This window comes from Rhincodon typus, chromosome 7 (assembly GCF_021869965.1).
Source record: "Rhincodon typus isolate 14 chromosome 7, sRhiTyp1.1, whole genome shotgun sequence".
Taxonomy (NCBI): Eukaryota; Metazoa; Chordata; class Chondrichthyes; order Orectolobiformes; family Rhincodontidae; genus Rhincodon; species Rhincodon typus.
The window spans coordinates 62,063,291-62,091,017 of NC_063338.1; the positions used below are offsets into that span (position 1 = coordinate 62,063,291).

Sequence of the window (27,727 nt, forward strand, 5' to 3'; positions counted from 1 at the left end):
GAATAATTTCACCGTGGTATTCTCATTAACTTGTTCTATTGATTCATCAAGGAAAGCAATAAAGTTAATCAAATATGATTTGGATTTTATTGACTGGCAATTCTTTGAGTCCTGACACTTGTCAAGTAACAAATTATTTTTAATCTAATCTAATAATGCTGCTACCCCTTCCCCTGCTGCTACACTGGCAGTATCCTTTTCTTTGAGAAGTTATGCAAAAGGTGCTAATGTAGAACTATAATCACACACTTTTTCTCCTGAATAATACCTGTCACAAAACATCAGTTTATAATCCATATCTCTTAGAATCTAACTTGTAGTTTTAGGACTTTTTTTGACTAAATAAATGGAGGTATCTGCTTGAGAAACTGATAAATACAACTCTGACATAAATGCACTTCAAACAAGCCTGGATTTATTACACTTAAATGGTAGCTTGTGTGTACCAATAAGGGTGGGTTGACAATGGGAAAACAATGGATGACCTGTTGATTGGCTTGTGGCAAAATCAAATTAAATAGTTTTAATCTAATATGTCATTCTAAAATGAAAAGAAGTAATTTGGTATTTCTTGCGAGGGACATAAATTCTGGAGAGAGGGCCTTAAGTTCCATCAGCATCTTAAATTGATCATATGGGTTGTGTTGAAGGTAAAATATAGCAACAGGAATAAATAATTATGGCAAAAGCAATAAATACGTAGTGGTTCTCACACAGACTTTGTGATTGAAAGCATGCAGTATATTTAGCTTGGAAGTTATGAAGACTATCTACCAGAAACTAAAATAAGGAGCTAAGGCATCTACAGCCATAAAGAAAAGTTGGAGTAGCCAAAACACAAATGGATGGATTCCCATAAAATATTGCCTGTGTTTGCTGACACCAGTGCATGTACATTGTGTAGAGCTTAAACTTGCACATGCATATTTAAATGAATTCAGGGATGGGCATGGCACAAGAGAGAAGTGAACAGGGGGATGGGGTGTACATACTGTGGGAAAGGGGGTGAATGTGAAACAGACAATTGAGAGAAGGTAGGTGAGACAGGACCCACAAGAGGGTGGAGAAAGGAGAGGAAGGCTTGAGAATAAGCAGCGGGAGACAGGAAAGGTTCAAATAAAAGGGAGGGGGAGACAACAGGGAGGGGTAGACAAGGCAAGGGGCAGGAACAGTTGGGAGCAACTAAGGCCTCCTCTCCCATCTTCAATCCCCTCTCCGTTTCACATCTTCACTCCCCCGTCCCCTCATTTGCCAGTGCTGAACCCCGTTGCAGAATTATGTTTCTTCTCTGCGCAGTGCAGCCTTTGCACATGTCATTAACATTTTATGCAATGATGTATAGCGTCTATAATTTTTGCATATGTGTTTCCAGATTAACACATATGCACAGTTGGCCACAGTTGCAGCTGTCAGCAGACAGTAATGAAAATATCACCTTGTAGAATATGGACAACGGAGGAATTCTAGAGGGCTATGACATACTTTGTGGGTTTGTCCTTAAAGAAGTTAATGATGTTTAAATACTGTTGCATTATATAAAGGGAATTCATGGAGGGGGAGGAGAAGCACGAGTAAACATTTGACTGAGTCCCTAATTGCCCTTGACAAGGTATTTATGAGTTCTACTCTTGATCCACTGCTCCTCACGTAGTGTTGATACACCACAATGCTGTCAGGATTTTTAACCAGTGACAGTAAGATACGTTCGTGATGAAATACATGATAGCTGCAGTATAATGTAGATAAATGTGAGGTTATCCGCTTTGGAAGCAAAATAGGCAAGCAAGATTGTGAAAGGGGGAGATGCAATGAGACTTTGGTGTCCTGGTACACCAGTTGCTGATGCAGCAGTATACAGATGCAGCAGGCAGTGAAGAAGGCAAATGGTATATTGGCATTCATAGTCAGAGAGTCTGAGTACCGGTGCAGGGATATCTTGGTACAATTGTACAGAGCATTGGTAAGACCACATTTGGAGTATTGTTTGCAGTTTCGGTTTCCTTATTTGGGAAAGGATGTTCTGGCAATGGAAGGAATGCAAAGAAGGTCTACCAGACTGATTTCCTGGGATGGCAGGATTGACAAATGGCAACAGACTGGATTGATTAGAACTACATGCACTGGAGTTTAGAATGAGGGGGGATCTCATAGGAACCTGTAAAATGATAACAGGATTAGGCAGGGTAGATGTGGGCAGGAGGGTGATGTTGATTGTGGAGTCCCAAACCAGGGGTCACAGTTTAAGGAAAAGGGGTAAGCTTTTGAAGGCAAAGATGAGGAGTAATTTCTTTACCCAGAGAGTGGTTAGCCCATAGAATACTCTGCCACAGCAACTGTTGAGGCCAAAACATTGAAGAATTTCAAGAAACAAATAGTTCTTAGCACTAAAGGGGTCAAAGGATATGGGGAGAAAGCAAGAACAGAGCACTGAGTTGGATGATCAGCCATGATCATATTGAATGGTGAGCGGAGTCTAAGGAGTGGACAGCCTACTCCTGCTCATTTTTCTCCGTTGCTCTGCTTGAATTCTCACTATATTCATAATGAAAGTATAATATGCTGGAAAGAAAATCATCTAAAGTTGCCCATCAATTTTATCTGACAGACATGGAAGCGCTATAAAATGACTTCTGTTCACCTACGTACGCAGAACAACAAATAAAATAATAGTTACATTAATTTGGCTAGCATCATATTGGCTTTTATTATAGCCATATAAATTCGGTGGCCAGAGTTGGTAGCTGGCACTTTTAGAGCCATAAATGTTTGCCACTTTTTCCATTGGACATGAAATTGAACTTGTATCTATTCAGGATGGAAGTTCAAACTTCTCCCTAGCAATCTAATTAAAATTTGACTTCAGGCTTCACTTGATTGAGTGCCTTTATGTATCACTAGTTGGAGATGGATCAATACTAGCTAGCTCTGTCCACAGATAAGCCCTTGAGGTTTGGAGGTGAAACAGAGAAGACCAAGATCTGTGGGGAGCAGTCAGTTGTATTTTTGTGGAGCTAAGAAGAGCATTTTGATTTTTATTTCCTTCACAGGATGTGGATGTTGCTGGCTGGACTAGTATTTAATACCCATTCCTAGTTGCCTTTGATAAGGTGGTGGCAAGCTGCCTTCTTGAACTTCTGCAGCCCATTTGATATGGGTAAGATCATGAGTGGCTTGGATGGGAACTTGCTGCCGGTGGTGTTCTCATGTACCTGATGCCTTTGCTCTTCTTGGTAGTGGTGGCTGTAGATGTGAAAAATGCTGTGTAAAGAGCCATGGTGAATTTCTGCAGTGCATCTTGTAGATGGCACATACTGTTGCTCCTGAGCATTGGTAGTGGAAAGGGGAATATTTGTGGATGTGATGCCAGTCAGGTGGGTTGCTTTGTGCTGGATGGTGTCACGCTTCTTGAATGTTGTTGGAATTATACATAAGTAAGTGAAGAATATCTATTATAATCCTGACTTGTGCCTTGCAGATGGAGGACAGGATTTGGAGTATCAGAAGGTGAGTTCTTGCTGCAAAACTCCTGGCCTCTGACTTGCTCTGTAGCCACAGTAATTTCATGGCTCAACCATTTCAGTGCTGATCACTGATGTTGATAGTGGAGATTCAGTGACGGTAATGAATGTCAAGGAGCATTGGCTAGATTCTCTTTTGTTGGAGATAGTCATTGCCTGGCACTTGTGGGGCATTAATGTTATTTTTCCACTTGTCAGCTCAAACATGGATATTGTCCAAGTCTTGCTGAATTTGAATGTGGTCTATTGCAGTATCTGTGGAGTGCAAATGGTACTGAACACTGCACAGTCATCAGCGAACATCTCCACCTATGATGGATGGAAGGTCATTAATGAAGGAAAGGAAGATTAGGCATAGGACAGTACCCTGAGGAACTCCTGTGGAGATGTTCCTGAAGATGAGGTGACTTATTTCCAATAACTACAACCATCTTCCTCTGTGCCAGGTATGACTCCAATCAACAGAATGTTTTTCTCCTGATTCCCATTGAATTTAGTTTTGCTCGGGCTCCTTGATGCCACACTCAGTTAAATGTGACTTTGATGTCAGGGCTGTCCTTTTCACCTCACCTCTGGAATTCAGCTCTTTCATCCATATTTGAACCAAGACTATAACAAAATCAGGAGCTGAGCGGCCCTGGTGGAAATTAAAGGGAGTGTCAGTGAGCAGGTGATTGTTATGCAAGTGTTACTTGATAGCACTGTTGATGACACTTGGTCATTGGGAAGGTTAGATTTTTCCTGCTTTTTGCATACAGGACAAACTTGATCAATTTTCCATGTTGTTGGTTAGATCCTGGTATTGCAGTTGCACTGGAACAGCTTGGCTAGGACCACAACAGCTCTGGAACACATGGCTTCTGTATTCTGGCCTAAATGTTGACTTTATCCAGTGCCTCCAGCCATTCATTGGTCACCTGTGGAGTGAAATGATTGCCTGAAGACTGACATCTATGATGCTGGGGAATTCTAGGACAGGCCAAAATAGATCAGACAGTCAATACTTCTGGTTGAAGGCTGTTGAAAATGTACTTTTTTTTGCCCTGATGTGCTGGATCTCAAGGTTATCTGTGGAGCCTTCTCATCCAGTGAGTTATTTAACTGCCCACCACCATTCATGGCTGAGAGTGGTAGGACATTGCTTGTGGAATCACTTTGCTCTGTCCATCACTTGCTGCTTATGCTGTTTGGCTTATCCTGGTTTGTAGGTGCATCAAATTGACACCTCATTTTAGGTATAACCAGTTCTGCTCTTGATATCCACTCCTGCATTCCTCTCCTGATTTGAGGTCAATGGTAGAGTAGGGGATATGCCAGGCATGAAGTTGCACAAAGTTGGAGTACAATTCTGCTGGTGCCTCTTGGAAGCCCAATCACTCAGGACAGTGATACTACCACACAATGGATGGAGGGCTGAAGCCATGGTGGGTTTTGAGCTCAAAAGATACTTGGGTTTCCAGATTACTAGGTCGATGATTATACCACTAGGTCATCACTTTCACAGAAATGTAACTATTAAAACAGGTTTCTGACAATTTTGTGACATTCCTTTAAGATCTGAGACAACTGGACAGAGCAGGTGGGAAGGAACTCTTCAAATTTGTAGCCATATAACCAGTCCAAGTTTGTATTTGATGTCCTCATAACAGTTGGACTCAATGCACATCTAAAAGTTGAAGCTGCCAATTTGGAGCGCTAGCCTTTCAGGCTGTCACCACCCAAATATTTTTTAATTACACAATAAATAAACCAGTGAATTAGTATTGGATTTCTTCCTGCATTTTGTCTATACTGCTGCTCTTTGCAATTGTAGTCGAAAAGTTCCACTGCCCTATCCCACTGCCTAATTATGCAACCTCATCTTTTTTTGCAGCAGCAGCGGGAGCGGTGAGAGCGAGGACCGGGGGGCTGCCGGGAAGGTAAGTTATTCATTTTGGCAGTGGAGCTGAGTGGGACCGGTCGAATTGTGCTCTGGGAACTGATATATTTGGGCAGTGTTATGCTCCTCTTGCTCAATGTGGGAGCTCAGGGACGCGGCTGATGTCCCTGACTCCTACACGTGCAGGAAGTGTGTCCAGTTGCAGCTCTTGTTAGACCACATGATGGCTCTAGAGCTGCGGATGTACTCACTTTGGAGCATCCGCGATGCTGAAGAAATCGTGAATAGCACGTTCAGCAAATTGGTCACACCGCAGATTAGGATTGCTGAGGGAGGAAAGGAATGGGTGACCAAAAGGCAGAGAAAAAGCAGGAAGGCAGTGCAGGTGTCCCCTGTGGTCATTTCCCTCCAAAACAGGTATACCGTTTTGGATACTGTTGGGGGAGATGGCTCACCAGGGGAAGGCAGCAGTAGCCAGGTTCATGGCATCGTGGCTGGCTCTGCTGTAGAGAAGGGCGGGAAAAAGAGTGGAAGGGCTATAGTCATAGGGGATTTGATTGTAAGGGGAGTAAACAGGCAGTTCTGTGGTCGAAAACGAGACTCCCGAATGGTATGTTGCCTCCCAGGTGCCCGAGTCAGGGATGTCTCAGATCGACTGCAGGACATTCTCAAGAGGGAGGGTGAACAGCCAGCTGTCGTGGTGCATATAGGCACCAATGATATAAGTAATAAACGGAATGAAGTCCTACAAGCAGAATTTAGGGAGTTAGGAGCCAAGTTAAAAAGTAGGACCTCAGAGGTAGTAATCTCAGAATTGCTACCAGTGCCACATGCTAGTCAGAGTAGAAATGAAAGAATAGGCAGGGTAAATGAGTGGCTTGAGAGATGCTGCAGGAGGGAGGGGTTCAGATTTTTGGGACATTGGGACCGGTTCTGGGGGAGGTGGGACTATTACAAATCAGACGGTCTACACCTGGGCAGGACTGGAACCAATGTCCTAGGAGGTGCTTTTGCTAACGCTGTTGGGGAGGGTTTAAACTAATGTGGCAGGGGGATGGGAACCAAATGAGGAGGTTAGTGGACAGTAAGGAGGTAGTAACTAAAGCCTGTAAGGAACTAAATAATGAAGTCAGTGTGACAAAGGGGAAGAGTAGGCAGAAAGCAGGTGATGAACGCAAAGGGACAGATGGTCCGAGGTGCATTTGTTTTAATGCGAGAAGTGTAGTAGGTAAGGCAGATGAACTTAGGGCTTGGGTTAGGACCTGGGAGTATGATGTTATTGCTATTACTGAGACTTGGTTGAGGGAAGGGCAAGATTGGCAACTAAATATCCCAGGATATAGATGCTTCAGGCGGGATAGAGAGGGAGGTAAAAGAGGTGGAGGAGTTGCACCACTGGTCAAAGAGGATGTCACAGCTGTGCTGAAGGAGGGCACTATGGAGGGCTCGAGCAGTGAGGCAATATGGGCAGAGCTCAGAAATAGGAAGAGTGCGGTAACAATGTTGGGGCTGTACGACAGGCCTCCCAACAGCAAGCATGAGATAGAGGTACAAATATGTAGACAGATTATGAAAAGATGTAGGAGCAACAGGGTGGTGGTGATGGGAGATTTTAATTTTCCCAACATTGACTGGGATTCACTTAGTGTTAGGGGTTTAGATGGAGCAGAATTTGTAAGGAGCATCCAGGAGGGTTTTATAGAGCAGTATGTAAATTGTCCAACTCGGGAAGGGGCCATACTGGACCTTGTGTTGGGGAATGAGCCCGGCCAGGTGGTTGAAGCTTCAGTAGGGGATTACTTTGGGAATAGTGATCACAATTCCATAAGTTTTACAATACTCATGGACAAAGACGAGAGTGGTCCTAAAGGAAGAGTGCTAAATTGGGGGAAAGCCAACTATAGCAAAATTCGGCAGGAGCTGGGGAATGTGGATTGGGAGCAGCTGTTTGAGGGTAAATCCACATTTGATATGTGGGAGGCTTTTAAAGAGAGGTTGATTCGAGTGCAGGACAGACATGTCCCTGTGAAAATGAGGGATAGAAAGGGCAAGATTCGGGAACCATGGATGACAGGTAAAATTGTGAGACTAACAAAGAGGAAAAAGGAAGCACACATAAGGTCTAGGCGACTGAAAACAGATGAAGCTTTGGAAGAATATTGGGAAAGTAGGACCAATCTGAAACGAGGAATTAAGAGGGCTAAGAGGGGTCATGAAATATCTTTAGCAAACAGGGTTAAGGAAAATCCCAAAGTCTTTTATTCATACTTAAGGAGCAAGAGGGTAACTAGAGAAAGGGTTGGCCCACTCAAGGACAAAGGAGGGAAGTTATGCGAGGAGTCAGAGAAAATGATTGAGATTCTTAATGAGTACTTTGCGTCGGTATTCACCGAGGAGAGGGACATGACGGATGTTGAGGTTAGGGATAGATGTTTGATTACTCTAGGTCAAGTCGGCATAAGGAGGGGGGAAGTGTTGGATATTCTAAAAGGCATTAGGGTGGACAAGTCCCCAGGTCCGGATGGGATCGATCCCAGGTTACTGAGGGAAGCGAGAGAGGAAATAGCTGGGGCCTTAACAGATATCTTTGCACCATCTGTGAGCATGGATGAGGTCCCGGAGGACTGGAGAATTGCTAATGTTGTCCCTTTGTTTAAGAAGGGTAGCAAGGATAATCCAGGTAATTATAGACCGGTGAGCCTGATGTTAGTGGTGGGGAAGCTGATGGAGAAGATACTGAGGGATAGGATCTATTTACATTTGGAAGAAAATGGGCTTATTAGTGATAGGCAGCATGGTTTTGTGCAGGGAAGGTCATGTCTTACCAACTTGATAGAATTCTTTGAGGAAGTGACAAAGTTGATAGATGAGGGAAGGACTGTAGATGTCATACACATGGACTTCAGTAAGGCGTTTGATAAGGTTCCCCATGGTAGGCTGATGGAGAAAGTGAAGTCGCATGGGGTCCAGGGTGTACTAGCTAGATGGATAGAGAACTGGCTGGGCAACAGGAGACAAAGAGTTGTAGTGGAAGGGAGTTTCTCAAAATGGAGAACTGTCACTAGTGGTGTTCCACAGGGATCCATGTTGGGACCACTGTTGTTTGTGATATACATAAATGATCTGGAGGAAGGTATAGATGGTCTGATTAGCAAGTTTGCAGATGACACTAAGATTGGTGGAGTAGCAGATATTGAAGGGGACTGTAGGAGAATGCAGCAGAATATAGATAGATTGGAGAGTTGGGCAGAGAAATGGCAGATGGAGTTCAATCCAGGCAAATGCAAGGTGATGCATTTTGGAAGATCCAATTCAAGAGCGAACTATGTGGTAAATGGAAAAGCCCTGGGGAAAATTGATGCACAGAGAGATCTGGGTGTTCAGGTCCATTGTACCCTGAAAGTAGCAACGCAGGTCGATAGAGTGGTCAAGAAGGCATACGGCATGCTTTCATTCATCAGACGGGGTATTGAGTACAAGAGTTGGCAGGTCATGTTACAGTTGTATAGGACTTTGGTTCCACCACATTTGGAATACTGCGTACAGTTCTGGTCGCCACATTACCAAAAGGATGTGGATGCTTTGGAGAGGGTGCAAAGGAGGTTCACTAGGATGTTGCCTGGTATGGAGGGCGCTAGCTATGAAGAGAGGTTGAGTAGATTAGGATTATTTTTACATTAGAAAGACGGAGGTTGAGGGGCGACCTGATTGAGGTCTACAAAATCATGAGAGGTATAGACAGGGTGGATAGCAAGAAGCTTTTTCCCAGATTGGGGGACTCAATTACTAGGGGTCACGATTTCAAGGTGAGAGGGGAAAAGTTTAAGGGAGATATGCGTGGAAAGTTCTTTCCGCAGAGGGTGGTGGGTGCCTGGAACGCGTTGCCAGCAGAGGTGGTAGAGGCGGGCACGATAGCGTTATTTAAGATGTATCTAGACAGATACATGAATGGGCAGGGAGCAGAGGGATACAGATCCTTGGAAAATAGGTGACAGGTTTAGATAGAGGATCTGGATTGGCACAGGCTTGGATGGCTGAAGGGCCTGTTCCTGTGCTGTAATTTTCTTTGTTCTTTGTTTTCTTTGTTCTTGCCCACATTTCCCTTGATGATGCAATTGTTTCTGTCTCAATAACTCTATGACAAAATGTTCCAGACTGGGAAATCCTCCAGCATTAAAATGCATTGTCTTCATACTTTGTTCATTCCTTGTCATGATTTTAAATTGCGTATCCTTATCATTGATTTCCCAACCAAAAGAAATACTCCTACCACATTCACTTGCCAAAACCTTTCACAGACTTAGAAATTCAATTTCTTCTCAGAACAATAGTTCACCATTTCTGATAATTCAATGAAAATAAGGTGCATGCTCTCTATGGTTTTACCATCCTTCACAAAATGAGCTGTCTAAAGGTGCACATCATCCTATCTACCACTCCTATTTCACAGTACTTTTTGACTTCATTCTTTGATTAATGCTGTTAATTTTGTATTTCTTAATCAATTTGCACCTGTACTTTCAGGAAGTTCAAATTCCCAAGTTCTTCAGTTTGTAGGGACCCTTCCACATTCCATTGAATGGATCCTTCCTTTCCTTATTTTACCTTTGTAAAATATATTATCTCTCGATGTGTCACTCAGACATATTACAGCAATAAAAAAGTTGGCACTGCTCAAATGGATGCTGTTAAATTTAAATATACAGTTTGAAATCACTTCAAACCTTGTATTCCTTGTCTGCTATCTGCCTATTTTCCAGAATCAACTGCGTAGCCTCGGCAGAGACTGGATCTTTACCAAGGTGTGTCTGCCTAAAAATAAGAGAGGAAAACATGCATAATGTCAACTTCAAACAAGCTGGAAATCATAATGCTTTCTTGGAGAGATCAGTAAATAGACCTTTGCCTATTAAACTAAATACTTCCAAGTTAAAATATCGAGCATGTAGAATACCATAGTATCCAATACACAGAATTAAGAAAAACAAATTAATAGGGAGCCCTCATCAAAATTGGGAGTAAATTCATTAAAATTACAACTTTATGTGAAAACAACTTTCATTGAAACATCAATTCCTGTACGAATCAATGTTTAAACTGGAGTTGGTTCTCTATTGCCTTTTTCAGCAGAGAAAAAGTGAAACATTATACCTGTACTTCCCAAATTGAAATACAGTTCGGTACTTTGGTAAATGGAATAACTGTTGAAATGTAATAAGTCTAATATAGAAAAGAAAAATGTAAATCCTGTCTACAGTACCTCGTGTGGTTGATCCCAACAAGTGGGGTAAGGCTGGGTGGAGGCAGGATTGCTTGGGGTCTGTGCCAGTGTGCATTTGCTCTTGAGTTTCCAGGTTTTCTGCTGGGCCCATCACATGTTTCTGGCTGATGCCTGGTGGCATTTTTCTGCGGGGTCCTGATGCCTTTCTTCTGGCTGCTGATGCTCTGGGACCTGCTCAGCCACCAGTTGGTGGTGCAGCTCCTCATGACTGTCAGTAGGGCTTTGTCCATCCATTCCCTGAATGGTGTGGTTATGGCTTCCAAATAGAGTTGGTACTTCCCTATGCATTGTTCAGCCAGCTATGAGCTGCAGTTGGGGTGGCTACATCATCTCCACATAGACCCAGCAGTCTCTGGTAGCCTGGGCAGCCTTTCGGGGAGTTACTATCAGATGGCAGTGTGGTCTGGTGAAAACAGCAGGTGCAGTGGGCAGTCTGGAGGCTAGTCAATGGGAGATTCCTGGTGAAGAGCACTGCCAGAAGCCTTAAGTTCGAATGAGGAAGAGATTGTTCTAAAGTGTTGCCAATCGTGTAATGTAAGGTACTGCAGTGAAGAATGTTTGAAACAAACCTTGTAACATTCAGCAAGATTCCTGACCCAAATAACTTAGCAACGTTAAAGTGAAATTACACTGCAAGGTTCAATACTTAACATGGACTGTCTATCTACATGAAGGGCACATCAGATTACCAAATAAATTTTAAAAATACCTGTGTAGTATTGCAATTTTGTCTTTTACTTACCATCGTAATTGGTTAGCTCGTTCCATCATCACATCTTTTTTGACTTTTTGGTTGAACATTGCTTCTTTTGCCTGTCTGCTTTTTGATGCTCCTTGAATGTTAGTCAAGACTTGAGAAAAAAAGAGATAAAAGTTTTAAAATTTGGGGAGAAAGATCATAAGCATCATAAATGTCATGCTTATGCCATGTCTAATAATTTGTTAATGCTCAAGAATGGATATTGGTGTAAGTATGAGAGCTTGTCAGCATTATTCCTTAGGGAATCAAACAAGAAGGTGCACCATTACACCACTATAACACTCAACTAGGTATGAAAAATGTTTTCTCAAGGTTTAAATGATAATTATTTGATAAATGTGACAGTGCAATTATAAAATATTAATTATGTTTACAAAATGGAAATATCAATCACAAATAGACCTAACAGTGATATATATTATAAGTTCAATACAATATGAGATAAGAAGTTTAAATGAGCGCCAATATAATTGGTCAGAAAGGACACTGATGGTAGATGAACAGGATTTAGAGTTGGATAAGAAACAGCAGCAGGATTTTGGATAAGCTGCAGTTTACTGAAGAATTATTGAGAAAACAATTGACAGAGCTTGAACGAAAGGCTTGTGGAACAATTTGGATTCAAGTTCACAGCAGCTTCTTATGTCCATTCAATAGATAAAGAATTAGTGTTTGATACTCATGACAAAATAATTACTTTTATTGGTACTTAAAGAGGTTAATGTGACAATAATAATGCTTCTGACTGAATTACCATTTCGCAGATCTTTAATTCGTAGTTTGCCAGGTTGCTCATTTAACACAACAGCTACAGCATGTGGATTTAATAAATTAACTGGTTTGACGCTCTGTAAAGACAAAAAAAAACTTACTTTTAATGCTTTATCACAAACTTAGGATATCTTCACAGTAAGTTATTACTTTAAAATGTAGCCACTTTGTTATGTGTGGAGATGCAGTAGCCAATGTGTACATAAGAGGTACGATTTTCCATGCCAACTTCTGAACTGTGCATTCAGGTTCAGCTGGGAACCACTGCATCATGTGCAGGAACAGTCCTCCAATGCGATTTTCTCGAGAGTCAGGGAATTAGAGCTTTCCAATCTCAAAACCGGCAGCAAGATGCAATGGCAGGTGTGATTGAGAAAAAGCTTCACAATGAAGGCATCTTCTGTTCTATGGGTTATCACTTTTGGATTAGTAAGGCTGGGTTCAAGAAAGTGGGCAGAGGTCCTCCACTGGGTGACCAGCACATGCTGCAGAGCCCAAGCAGGTATCTCAACCTGGCTGGCACTGCCTCCCTCGACAGCAGGAAAACTGTGCCTATAAGGCTAAACTGGACCACCTCCTAGAACTTGAAACCTGACTAGAAAATCCAATTCAGCCTCCGTTATTTGGTCTTAAGTGGCACTTAAAAGTCAAATGGGATATTTAATGAGTGTGAGCAGGTAGCCCAGCTACTCTGTCATACCACTTCTGCAAAATTGGCCAAGCTAGTGGGGAACCACCATGCAAGCTGAAGGCACTAGTTTTGGCAAACACTAACAAAACAAATAAAGTTTAATTTGTCATTAGTGTCTGTGTGATTAATATGGGGCAGGACACTCTAGTGCTCTTCATAAAGCATCATGGAATCTTTTACATCTATGTGGGAGGGCATAAGAACCTTGACTGAATATCACACTCATAAGAGGGTGTTGTTTTACCAGTGCCTCATTTGATCAGCATTGCACCGAAGTGACAACCCGGACTGTCTGCTGAAGTCTCTGAATTTGAATTTGAAGCCATGTTGTTCTGAGTCAGAGGAGAACATAGAACATAGAACATAGAACAGTACGGCACAGTACAGGCCCTTCGGCCCACGATGTTGTGCCGAACTTTTACCCTAATCCTAAGGTCTATCTAACCTCCACCCCGACCTAGCTAAGGCTGGCACCCTGGTACTCATTCTTTTGTATATTAAATTAAAAGAATTGTGGTTCCAGAAGCACTTTTACTGAATGTTCATAAATATGAATCACTTTTAGCCACAAAGGTCTCTTGCTCTACTCAATCAGTTTAAACTGCATCATGCCACTATCAGTGAAATGCAGATGAACAAGAAACAAATGGAAGTGCTCCACAATGCTTTAATGCAAAGACAAAGCAATTTTAATTTAACTTGGATTCTTTGATTTGGCAAAAATATTAAAAGAATCTGGTTTGGAGACGAGTAAACAATGTAAAAAAGACTGTAGGTTGAGAGCTTTAAAAAAATGATTGATGGCAAACTGGATTGGCCTAACAGGTTTTTTTTTCTCGTAGCTTTCTTTCAGCAGCATATTTCATGTTTTACTGCGGCTGAGTTAAAGAGCATTGGCAATGGGATATAGATGGTAACAAAGGCAGAAAATATGAGCACTCAACTTGCTACACATATAAGAAGTTATATAATGACTAGGAAGTCAGGCATCATAAATGAAATCATACATTAATAGATTTGTTACAATATAGGAGTCCTTTTGCTCCATTATATCCAGTCTGACGCTTAGCAAGAACAAAGCACCTAGTTCCATTCTCCTGCATTTTCGAGTAGCACCGTAAATTGTTTCTCTTCAGGCAATTGACAAATTTCTCTTTTGAAGACCTCACTTGAATCTGACCCACAAAATTCCTAGTCAGTGCATTTTACCTCCTAATCATTCACTGTGTTAAAAAAAAACTTTTCATTGTGTTGTCATTGCTTCCTTTGCCCAGCACCTTGAATTAGTGTTTTCAGTCTTGGATCCTTCCACAAACTAAACCATTTTCTCCCTGTCCAATCTGTCCAGAATCCTCATAATTCTTAATATCTTTATCAAGCCTTCTCTTAACTTTCTGTTCTCCAAAAAGAACAACTCCAGCCTCTCCAGTCGATGCACGTTACTGAAGTTCTCATTCCTGGAACGATTCTTGTGAACCTTTTCTGTTGTCTCTCTAATGCTTTTGCATTTTCCTACTCCAATACTCCAGTTGAGATTAAAGCAGTGTTTTATGCAGAATTATCATAATTTAGTTGCTTTAGCACTCTATGTCCACGTTTATAAATCCCAGAAGCATGAATGCTTTATTAAACATTTTCTTATCTGCCCCTACTGTGTTAACTTATACCACTAGTTCCTTTTGCTCCTGCATCTCGTTTCAAAGTGTACCCTTTATCTTACATTGCCACTCCCATTCTTCCAACCAAAGTAAATTGCATCATGATTCTCTGCATTTGATTACACTGTGTCCTTTTGAAATCTAACAGTATCCTCCAATGCTAAATCTGGGATTTATAAATAGTCTACAATAATTGCACATTTTGAGTTTTCCCAAATTTTGAAACTGTGCCCTACATAGCTGAATCTAGATCATCAGAACAGTTAAAGAAAAGCAGGTGTTCTAAACCTGACTTCTGGTGAATCCCAATTATATACTTTCTTCTTGACAGATAAATTACTCATTATTACTATCAGTTTTCTATGGCTCAGCAAATGTCAGATCCCTGTTGTTACTGCTTCCTTTATTTCATGAGCTCTTTCTTTGCTGAAAAATGTGTTATGTGGCCGTTCATCAAATGCATTTTGGAAGTACATGAGCACCCTAATCTGCCAGACTGGCCTCATCGATGCCTCCATTATTATATTAAAGAATTCAAACACGTTAGTCAAACAGAATTTGTCCTTAAATTTGTGCTGGCTGTTTTTAATGAATCCACATTTGCCCGAGTGACTGTCAATACTATTACGAATTATCATTCCTAAAAATCCCATCCTGAAATTAAATTGATTGATCTTTCATTGATGGGTGTATTCTTACAGTCTTTACAGAGCAATACCATAAGACCATAAAGCTCAGGAGCAGGAACCGACTAGGTGGGCAATAAAGTCTGCTTTGCCAATCACTTAGATTAAGGCTGATCTAATAATTTTCCACACCATTTTCCTGCCTTTGCCCCATAAACTCTGAATTCTTCATGTAGTCAGTCTTAAATATACTTAATGACTCAACCCAACCTCTGCGATAAAGAATTCTACAGATTCACTATCCTTTGACAAGAAATTCCTCCTCGACTCCACCTTGCATGGGTGACCCCCTTACAGTGAAGTTATGCCATTTGATCCCAGACTCTCCCAAGTGTGCAAACTATCTCTTATCATTTACCCTGTCAAGCCCCTAAGAATTTTATATATTTCAATAATGTCATCTCTCATTCTTTGAAATTCCAATGAATAAATGCCCAAACCACTCAGCCTCTTAAGAAAATCTATCCATGCCTAGAATCAACTTAGTGAACCTTCTCTGGACTACCTCTAATGTAAGTATATCTTTCCTTAGGTGTGGGGACCAAAAGTATCCAGCGTGTTCTAGGTGTGGTCTAACTAGCACCATGTGTAATTTTAGGAAGATTTCCCTATTTTTATATTTCATTCCCTTTGAAGTAAAGGCCAATATTCCATTTGATTTCCTTATTGCCTGCTGAACCTATATGCTTAGTTTTTATGATTCATGCGAATTTTTCTCTGCTGCAGCTTTCTGCAGTCTTCCTCCATTTAAATAATTTTCAGCTCCATTAATCTTCCTTCTAAAATGCACTACCTCATATTTTCCTACATTATATTCCATCTACCAAGTTTTTACCCATTCACTTTTGCTCCATTCACTTCAATGGAGAGTGCAGGAGGACATGCCAGGAGCAGCATCAGACATACCTGAAAATGAGGTGTTAACCATCGGAAGTTACCAAATAAAACTACTTGCACGCCAAAAAGCATAGGCAGCAAGTGATAAACAGGGCTTAGCAGCCCCACAACCAATGAATCAGACCTAAGATCTACAGTGCTGCCACATCCAGTCATTAATGGTGGTAGGAAATGAAACATATCAGTGGAGAAAGAGGTGCTACAAATATCCCTTTCTTTAATGATGGAAGGGCCCAAAACATCACTGCAAAATATAAGGCTGAAGCATTCACAGCAATCTTCAGCCAGAAGTGCCGAGAGGATGATCCATCTTGGCTTCCACCAGTGGTCTCCAGCATCAGGTGCCAGTCGGCAGCCAATCTGATTCACTCTATGTGATATCAAGAAATATTTGGAGACATTGGATACTGCAAAGGTTACAGGCCCTGACAACATTCTGGCAACAGTACTGAAGGCTTGTGTTCCAGAACTTGCCGTTCCCCTAACCAAGCTGTTCCAATACAGTTACAACACTGGCATTTAGCTAACACTGTGGAAAATTGCCCAGATATGTCCTCTACGTAAAAAGCAGGACAAATCCAACCCAGCCAATTATCACCCCATCAGTCTACTCTCGATCTTCAGTAAAGTGATGGAAGGTGTCATCAACAGTGCTATCAAGCAGCACCTGCTCAGCAATAATCTATACCCTTCTTTATCATCCTTCCATTTATTTTTGTGCCATCCACAAACTGGGGGCAATTACATTCACTTCCCAGTCATTAATATATATGTATCAGAAATTATACTGATCCCTGTGGCACTCCACTAGTTACAGGTTGCCAACCTGAAAATGGCCCATTTGTGAAGGTTCAATATGAATTGCGACATTTGCAATTCTCTAACCTTCTGGTATCAGTCCTATATCTAAGGTGGACTGAAAAATTATGACCAGTGCCTGTTGAAGTTCTGTCTTTAATTTCCTCTGCCTCTTTGAATGTTGGACGCATTTTATCTGATCCTGAGAACTTACCAACTTTAAGCACAAACAGCTTATCCAAAAGCTCTGCTTTAATTTATTTTTTAGCCAATCCAGGGATTCAGCAATTTATTGTTTTACCATGACCTGGGCAGGATATACTCCTTTGGTAAAGACAGATATAAAGCATTCCTTTAGTACCTCAGCCATTGACTCCAAGCATAAATCCCAATTCCATTCCCCAATGAGCTCCACTTCTCCTTTTAGCGACCTTTTACTATAATATGCATAGACAAAACCCTTGCTCCATTTTGTGGCAGATGCCAATCACCTCAGATTTTAGGGTGATGACACAAGTGAGAGTAAGGCTAAAAGCTAAGATCAGAAGGCAAGTGAGAAAGGGAAAAGGAGGATGCAAGAAAGAAAATGAGAAAGAACTGGCTCCTGACTGAAAAGCAAATGTGTGAGACTTTTATAAACATATGGAGGCTGAGATTTATAACATCTCTGAACAGGTTAATGAGAAAATATCTGTAAATAGTAAAAAAGGAGAGAGGGAGGAATATAATGGACCAGAAAATGAGATTGAGGTCTACAAAAGGTGGCAACTGATTCCTTCATGGGATGTGGGAATTGCTGGTAAGGCCAGCATTTGATGCCCATCCCTAACTGTCCTTGAATTGAATGGCTTGCTAGGTTATATTAGAGAGCAGTTAAGAGTCAACAATGTTGCTGTTGGTCTGGAGTCACCTGTAGACCAGATTCTGTAAGAATGGCAGATTTCATTTCTAAGGGGTATTAATGAAACCGGTGGTGTTTTTTTTTTCAATTATTGATGCTAGTTCCACAGTCACAATTTCTGAGACTAGCTTTCAACTCTAGTTAAATCATTGCATTCCAATTCCACCATCTGTCATGGTGGGATTTGAACCCATGTCCCCACTGCGTAATGTTCAGCCAGCACTTTTGGCATCACACTGCATCACGAAGCAGCCATCCAACCAACGAGGACAGACCACCTCAATGCCACTGGAATAGCAGCCTTGTGACATGTGACATTACTATGGCTTTAAAAGGTGTATTTTGTTCTGGCTTTTGTTTTGTAGAGAAATTTTAAGATAGGCATGCCAAGATGTCTGTTTAGATGCCAAGATGCTTGTGAGGCCTTGGTGTTTTGTTTTTATAAAGTTGGAACAACAGAAGCAGCCTGAATGGGTGGGGTCAATCTCCTACAGAATCAGGATTATTAGTTTTAGTTTTCAGTAAAAGTTGTTGGGGTCTTGAAGCTGGATTTGAAAGCTGCAGTACATCTCTCCCACCTACTCTCTCCCACAGTTTTCTCTTGATATTTTCCTCCTGGATTGGATATTTGCATGTGAGACAATATATTTCACTGAATTTGCCTTTGCCAAGTGTGTTTATGGGATTTTACCATATTGGAACAGTTAATATTTAGTAGTTAAATAATCTATTATTCTGTTAAGTTTTCTAATAGAGATTTGCTAAGTTATTCTAATTTCTTCTTTCTATTGTTGTATTTTAACTATTGTGTATGAATAAAGTGTGTTTTGCTTCAAGGCTAGTAGCTTGACCAATTGATTTTGCAGCCAGAATGCAACGCCTGTTAGTTGCCTCTAAAATAAGAAAAAGTTATGGTCTGGGCTATCTTCTCAATATATTTTGTGGGGCTTTGGTCTGGTCCATAACAGACATTTCCACTATGCCACCATCAACAAACCCCCTCCCCCCAGCCTGGATACTAGAAAGACTGCCTATACTTAAAGTTGATAAATCACTAGAACTGGATCAGGTGCATCCAAAGCTGATGGGGGAAGTACAGGTGGAAATTACAGAGGTACTAATCATAACCTTCCAATCCTCCTTAGATGTGGTGGTGGTGCAGACGACTGGAGAATTGCAAACGTTACTCTCTTGTTCAAAAAGATGCAAGAGTAAAGCCGACAACCAGATGTCATTCAGTTTAAAAGCTTGGTAGTGGAAAGGCTTTTAGAAACAACCATGTGGGATAACATTAAATCACATGAAAATACATGGGTCAATTAAGGAAAGGTAGCATAGATTTGCTAACAGCAAATCATGTTCACCTAACCTGAATGACACAAAGATAGGTAAGAAAGTAGAAGAAGACATAATAATAGAAGATTGGGTGTCTAACAGGAAATAAATGTAGGAATAAATAGGTCTATCAGGATACCATAAGTGGTGTGACACAAGGGCATTAACTCTTTACAATTTATATAAATGAAGGGGCAAATATAATGTAGCTATATTTCCTGACAGTACTAAGATGGGTAGGAAAGTGAATTTGAGAAGAGGACATAAGAAACCTACAAAGGGATACAGATAGGTGAAGACCTGTAAAAAGGAACACAATGTGGAAAAGTGTGAAATTGTCCATTTTGGCGTAAAGAATAAGAAAGAAGCACATTATCCGAATGATGAGAGGCTACACAGCTCTGAGATGCAGAGATATCTGTGTGTCTTAGTGCATGAATCACAGAAGGTTAGTATGCAGGCACTGCAAGTAATCAGGAAAGCTAACAGAATGTTATGGTTTATTGTGAGGGGAATTGAATGCAAGAGTAGGAGGTTATGCTCCAGTTATACAGGACGTTGATGAGGCTGTATCTGGAGTATAATGTATAGTACTGGTCACCATATTTACAGAGGGATGTTAATGATTTTGAAGCTGTTCAGAGAAGATTTACTCAAGTAATACCTTGAATGGGGTATTTCCTTATGAGGAGATGCTGGAAAGCTAGGCCTGTATCCTCTGGGGGTGAGAAGAGTCATAAAATGAACATCTAAGATCCTAAGGGGACTTCACCATGTGAATATCAAAAATATGTTTCCTCTTGCAGAAGAATTGTGAACTAGGAGTCATAGTTTAAAGAAAAGACGTTTTTCAGACTGAAATGAAGGAAAAACATTTCTCTCAGAGGTTGAATGAATTGAATTCCCTTCCTCAAAAGGCTACAGATGCAGAATCTTTAAACATGTTCAAGGCAAAGATAAATAGAGTTTTTTTTTCAATTCATTCATGGGATGAGGGTGTCACTGGCCAGGCAGCATTTATTGCCCAGAGGGCAGTTAAGAGTCAACCACATTGCTGTGGGTCTGGAGTCACATGTAGGTCAGACCAGGTAAGGACGGCAGTTTCCTTCCCTAAAGGACGTTAGTGAGCCAGATGGGTTTTCCCCTGACAATCGATAATGGATTCATGGTTATCATTAGATTCTTAATTCCAGATATTTAGTGAATTCAAGTTCCACCATCTGCCATGGTGGGATTTGAACCCAGGTCCCCAGAACATTAGCTGGGTCTCTGGATTAACAGTACAGCGATAATACCACTAGGTCATTGCCTCCCCCTGCTTGAATCTTAAATGAAAGATGATCAGGGATGAAAGATTATCGAGGATATGGAGAGATCTAGAGTTGAGGTTAAAATCAGATCAGCAATGATCTTATTGGATGACAGAGCAGGCTTGAAGGGCTGAGTGGCCTACATTTGTTCCTTGTTCATATGATTAAGTTTTTTAAAAAAGCAACACAATTGTTGATGAGGATAACAGCATTAATGAGGTGTATGGGGACTTCCAAAAAAGAACTGGATGGGCTCCTGACAAAAATATATGGAGCACTCCAGGGAAAGAGGAGGGAAAGGGGACCGATACCATTGTTCTTCCTGAGGGGAAGCACTGATAGGCCTAACATCCTCATTCTGTGCTGTTACCATTGTATTATTTGCATCTTTACATATAAAAAGTGATAAGACACTAACTGATATGGACAGCACTGGTCAGCAGGCATGTGTGATTGCAATAGTTTGGCTGTTCGCAGATTAAAAATTGATTCCAGAAAGTAAATCAAAAGATGAAACATTGAAAAATATTAGAACATTGTTATCATTGGACATTTTAACAACGTACATCTAATAGTCTAGTGTGGGGTACTCAAATATAAAGGAAAGCAAAGTGAAATTATTCGTTGATCCTTTTAATGATTTTTCTTAAACAGTACGTCAAGGCAGACTTAGGTAGTAAATTATTAGACTTAGTCCTCAGTAGTAATCTGGGGATAACTAAATGCTTTGTGAAAAATATCTGAGTAATAATATCATTACATTGTTAGATTCAATCATAAGTATTTAATTTATTTATTTAGTGAATTCAAATCCCTGAAGCCAAGTGACTTTAATTGTTGAATTTAATGTGATTAATCTTCCACTTAGTCTGTATAAGGAATACTTATTGGTAATATACAGCATTATTGGGTCTTTCCACAAGTCCACAAGAGTTTATATGGAGGGCTACTTGTGAAAATTGGCTGCACAATGTCCCTGGCTTCTCCTGAACCTGTTTAGCACTGACCACTCTCGCCATGGATGTTAAAAACTTGTCATTCAATAGATAGTGCTTATCACAAGGGACTTGTTGGTAATTCCCATATTTTGTATTCCTTGATCTGAACATTGTTTGCTGGTCGATTTTGTTCAGGAAGGCTCCTCTATATGGAGTGTTGAGATTGAAGGTGGACAGTAGGTGGGTTGAACAGATGTTCATGGAGTGGCAAGTGAAAAGCAGCATGATTGCTTCAACCAGCTTGTGCATTGTTGTCACTGAATGGATGGATGGTGGACTGATGTCTGTGTGAGGGCAGAAGGACAGGGGAGGTATGGTGAAGAAAGGGTTTCAGGAATGTTGCACATTGTTCCATTCAACTGAATGACAGTGGTGAATTAATGCCAATGTTAATTTGTGATTTTTAAAAATTTCAATGTGGTTTAATTTTCAATTCAATGTATTTGCTGATGATATCCATACTGATTAAACTTTTTGTTAATCAGTATGGATATCATCAGCTAAGAAGTGATACTGATCATGACAATCCTGGGGGTTACCATTCACCAGAAACTGAACTGAGCTAGCCATATAAATATTGTGGCTATAAGAATAAGTTAAAGACAGGAATCCTGCAACAAGTTACTCACTGCCTAACTCCCCAAAGCCTGCCTATGAGGCACAAACAGAAAAGTGATGGAATACTCCCCTTTTGCTTGGATGAGTGCAGATCCAACACTCAGTAATCTTGGCACCACATTCTCACACACTCACTCTGTCTTCCACCAAAGCATAATAACAGCAGTGAGCACCATCTACAAACTGCAGTGCAGAAATACACTTAGCATCCCTAGACAGCATCTTCCAAACTCATGACCACTACCATCCAGAAGGAATAGGGCAACCGATATATGGGAACACCACAAACTACACATTTCCCTACTAGCTACTGACCATCCTGACTTACAAATATATTGTTATTCTTTACTGTCACTGGGTCAAAATCCTGGAACTCCCTCCTTAACAGCCCATTGGGTGTATCTTCATCAAATGGACTGCAGCAGTTCAAGAAGGCAGCTCACGATTACTTGCATCAGGCCAATTAGAAATGGTCAGTAAATGCTGGCCCAGACAGAGTAGCCTAAATTACCTCCAGGAATAATAAACAAGAATCTTCATCTTTCATGCTGGATAAACTAGGTTTTGAAAACAGCTTAATTTGAATGTCTATTGGTTTTCTCAAAAGAAGTAACAAAGAATAGGTGGATATTAAATCTATAGTTAAAATTAACTCTGTAGAAATTTAAAATTGCTACCAAGTGCCATGCAACTTGGCAATATATTTAGTAACAATTTACCTTCTCTTTTCCAGAACTCTGATCCTGTAACATTTTCTGATGTCGCTTCTTCCTTGAAATTTGCATTGGTGAGAGACTTTGAGGATCCAGCAACTTCTTTGTGAAGGTAACTTTGATTTTTTCATCTTTATCTTGAGATCTGAGATGTGTAAAATACATAAAAAAGAAATTTGTGCTTTTAATATCTGGAGTACTGTAATTCCAAATCAGAGACCAAGAACAACATTCTTTCAGTGGGGCACAGTAGCATAGTGGTAATGTTACTGGTCTAGTTTTGGATATGAGATCAAATCCCATGGGTAGTTACAGGAATCAAAATTCAATTAATTAATAAACTTGGAATATTCCCATCAATAAATGACCACAAAACAAAAAGGTTGTTATTCGAAACCTATCTGGCTTACTAATAACCTTCAGGGGAGGAAATTTGCCATCTTAAGAATGACTCCAGATTCAGAGTAATATTTTCTCTTAACTACCACCTGAAATGATATTGAACTGCTGCATAATGCAATGGATATACATTGACTGAGTGGATAGAGAAGATGAATCACTCCAACCTTAAGAGCAACTAGGGATAGGTGATGTTGGTCTTGGCAGTAAAGCTCACAGTCCTAGAATAAAGAAAAGTAAAAAGCATTGTAAACTGACACCTAATGGACTAAGATGCAGCCTTGCTTTCATAAATGTCATGCTTTGAATACTCGGCCTTTCTAATTTAGGAGATGATTACAAACATATACGGAAAAGTCAGCGTATATAACTGAATGCAGTAGTCACCGTGGTCCTTAGGTATTCAATAAACCAATGCTGTTAAAATGGGCTGCTGAAGACTATCATCCAAAAGGTCATTTTTATGTTTTTTACTTACTTACGTTATAGTACACTTAGGAATAGCTGGAGTGTTCTTCCTGCTCCACAATCAAAACTGTCGCTGCTGACATCCACTGTAAGGTCATCTAACAAAGCCAATGGTTCACTCTGCTGCCATCTGACCATAAGACCATAAGATATAGGAGCAGAATTAGGCCATTCAGCCCACCAGGTCTGTTGCACCAATCATGGCTGATATATTTCTCAACCCCATTCTCTTGCTTTCTCCCCATAAACCTTGATCCCCTTACCAATCAAAGTCCTTTCTATCTCTGTCTTAAATACACTCAATGACTAGGCCTCCACAGCATTCTGTGGCAATGAGTTCCACAGATTTACCACCCTCTGGCTGAAGAAGTTTGTCCTCATCTCAGTTCTAAAGTGTCATCCCCTCATTATGAGGCTGTGCCCCGGGGTCCTAGTCACTCCTACCAGTGGAAACATTTTCTCTACATCCACTCCAGCCAGGTCTCTCAGTATTCTGTAAGTTCCAGTGAGATCCACCATCATCCTTCTAAACTCCATCGAGTACAGTTGCAGAGTCATCAACCACTTCTCACATGACAAGTCATTCATTTCTGGAGTTATTCTTGTAAACCTCCTGTGGAACTTATCCAATGCCAGCATATTCCTCCTTTGATATGGGGCCCAAAACTACTCACAATATTCCAAATGCAGTCTGATCTAAGCCTTATATAGTCTCAGCAATACATTATGCTTTTGTGTACTAGCCCTTTTAGAATAAATGCTAGCATTGGATTTGACTAAGTACCCACTGAACCTGCATGTTACCTTAAAGAATCCTGAACTAGGACTCCAAAGGCCTTTTGTGGTTCAGATTTCTGAAGCCTTTCCCCATTTAGAAAATCATCTATACCTCTATGCTGGGCCAATACCATGGCTTAGTTGTTAGCACCGCTCCCCCCGACCAACTCCCCCTCCCCCACCTCCACCCAGCACCAGGGACCCAGGTATGATTCTAGCCTTGAATGATTGTGTGGAATTTGCACATTCTCCCCATGTCTCCGTGGGTTTCTACTGGTTACTCTGGTTTCCTCCCACAGTGCGAAAATGTACAGGTTAAATGGATTGGCCATGGTAAATTGCTCCATAGTGTCTAGAGATGTGCAGGCTAGGTGCATAAACCATGGCAAAATGCAGAGTTATGGGGATAGGGTTGGGGAGCTGGATCTGTGTGGGATGCTGTTCTAAGGGCCAGTGTAGACTCAGCAGGCCAAATGGCCTCTTTCTGCACTATAGGGATTCTATAATTCTATTCTTCAGTGCATGACCTCACATTCTTCCACATTGTATTCTATCTGCCACTTCTTTTCCCACATTCCCAGCCTGTCCAAGTCCTTCCGCAGTCTTCCTGCTCCCTCAATACTACCTGTCCCTCCACCTATCTTTGTGTCAACTGCAAACTTAGCAACAATGCCTTCAGTTCCTTCGTTTAGATTGTTAATGTATAATGTGAATTGACTGGATCCCAACACGGACCCCTGCGGAACTCCATTAGTCACTTGCTGCCAGCCCTGAAAAGACTCTTTTCTCTCTATTCAAGTCCAACCGAAACATTGATTGTGCATGAAACAATTGCTGCCAGATTGCTGAGTTCCACCAGCAGTTTCTGTTTTTGTTTCAGATTTCCAGCATCCGCAGCTATTTATTTTAGTATGATGAATGCAGTGCTTGTTTGTACTTGGAAATTGCAACCAGTTTCCTCCAAGCAACCTGATTCCCAAAGCAGCAATTTTACACTTGTTTGAGTTGGGAATATTGGTTGCACCATGTAGGCTTGGTAGCTAAGAGCCAGCTGTTGTTTCTTTGTTACATTCAACTTGTCGGAAATTGGAGTTCCTTTAAAACTAAACTGTTCATGTATTCCCTATGTAGCATGGGATATTATCTAACTGTTTGTATACTAGCAACTAACCTTCTCCAAAACAAATTTCTTGTATATAACCTAGGTACAAAAAAGGTCACGAGAATCAATCACCAAGGTTATAGTGTTCCTTTGAACTGACATCAAAGATTTATCTAGCACCATATGTACCCCAATGTTAGTACAGTGCTTGGGAAAATAGGAAATTTCAACCCGAGAAAGAATAGTAACTAACCTTCAGAGGAGGGGGACATTAGTCATCTTGATGTCATTAGTAGTGGTCTCATGGTCACTTGCCAAAAGGATTCAGAGAAGTGATTGACACAGCATAGATTGTCAGTCTCAATAAAAAGCTATATTTAAAGGGAAAGAGAGGTTGAGGGGTATGAGCCATCATTTCTTGGGAGAAGACCAGGTGCGTCCCTACGTCAGCTTGAGGGAAAAACAAAGACTGTTACCACCAAAGACATTGAAATGTCAGAGACGAACACCCCACTACCCCAGACTGCCATGTACTTCCATACTTTGCCTAATCAGAAAATGTATCATATTTAAAACTGCTACTTAACAAACTTAATAAACTATCTGAAAATTCCTTATATATGATTGACGACCTATGTTAGGCTACTGTGGTTACAAAACCCAAAATGTAACAGTTCCTGAACGCTGCACTTATAATAGGCTATTTGATGCCCGATGAGTTTTTGACATCAGTTCAATGGAATATCATGACCTCAGTGATACTATCAATTCCTGTGATCTTTCTTGGTATCTTCCTTTCACTTGTATATTTTAGAAATGTGTTTATGTTTGGAGAAGGCTAGTAACTGCTGTAAAGGTAAAAGGTAAAGTCACCATAATCTTATCAGACCATAGGTCTGTGTTCTCATTAAAGACAGATGACTGGTGGTAGTTTAACCTGAGGGTCACCTCAGGTGAGGGGAGTCCGACATGGTAACCTCAGCAAGTATGGGAATTGAACCCATGCTGATGGTGTCACTCTGTATCACAAACTAGCCATCCAAGCTAACTGGCCCACAAGTATTACTGTTGTTACTTTTACTACTGTAACAACAGTTAAATAATATTTCATGGAGAGATTGCAGTAATGACTGTGAACTAAGAGGGGGTGTAGAGCAGTCTGTGTTATGAGCAGGGAACTTTGAAAATTTAGAATTTTAGTTGAGAATACATAATTTCTAAGAGAGATCATTTGTAAGGAACGCAGATATAGATACAGCAAAGTTACTTTGTACTGACCTAACCAGTGATCACACAAATTAATTTTCTTATGTACCATGGAATATCACTTAAATCTTTCATTGTTGTAAAAACAGTGAACAAAAAAAAACAGCAGTATGGCTGTCTAGGAGTACCTGTGGACAAATACACATGCATGATGATTGTCTTTTCTTTAATACAATCAGTAATATCCATGTTCTGTGTAACTAATATTTCAGCTGAGAATATGTTATGACTTTAACCTATTCCCTTAGTTGCAGAACAATTCCACAGTTGATTGAGGAATACAAATTTACTTAGAGTAAGAGAACAACTTGAAGGTCAAAAAGAACACTCCATCCCTGGCTACAGATTTGTGGTGTGAATGGAATTTGCAAAAGCGACTAACAAATACCTTCTGCTTCTGAATGGGTAGTTTCCAGTAAATGCAGTTTTTTTTAAAGGATTATGTTAGGATCAAGTTTGGTATCTACAAATGTGTAGTAATGGGATTTTAAGATTGTGAGCTAGCAAACTGCCAGAGTGAAATATTTGGAGTTATGCTAATAATTTCCAACATGTTTGTTTTTAACAAGAAGAAACAGAAACCAAAGTAATTTGACAAGCTTGCAAAAGGAAAAAAAAACGCACAGTTTACTATTTAGAAGAAATAATCTTTCCAGTTTGTTATTTTCAAAAAGAACATTCCACCTTAAGGGAAGCAGTTACTTGAAAGAATCCTCAACATTTATTACTGGCCAAGAATTTAACAGTCAACACATGGCTTTAGCTTGACTTGCCCTTACTCATTTAATTCTCATAATATGTTGCTTTGGAAGATGGTGTAAGTGGCAGTTAGAAATGGTGATGAGCCCCCTGCGGAGTATCTTGGTTTTGAGTGAAAAAGAAAATCAACTGTATATCTACT

General features: G+C 40.6%; 1 protein-coding gene across 1 annotated transcript in view; it reads right to left on the reverse strand.

The window, feature by feature from the left end:
* Positions 1-27,727, reverse strand: part of cfap221 (cilia and flagella associated protein 221) — a 202,526-nt gene that overhangs the window by 91,568 nt on the left and 83,231 nt on the right. Inside the window, exons 10-13 of the mRNA XM_048599324.1 lie at positions 22,821-22,959; positions 12,193-12,286; positions 11,421-11,529; positions 10,122-10,209 (exon numbers count right to left, since the gene is read on the reverse strand). Coding sequence (XP_048455281.1) covers positions 10,122-10,209; positions 11,421-11,529; positions 12,193-12,286; positions 22,821-22,959 — 430 coding nt within the window. The remainder of the gene's footprint in view (positions 1-10,121; positions 10,210-11,420; positions 11,530-12,192; positions 12,287-22,820; positions 22,960-27,727) is intronic.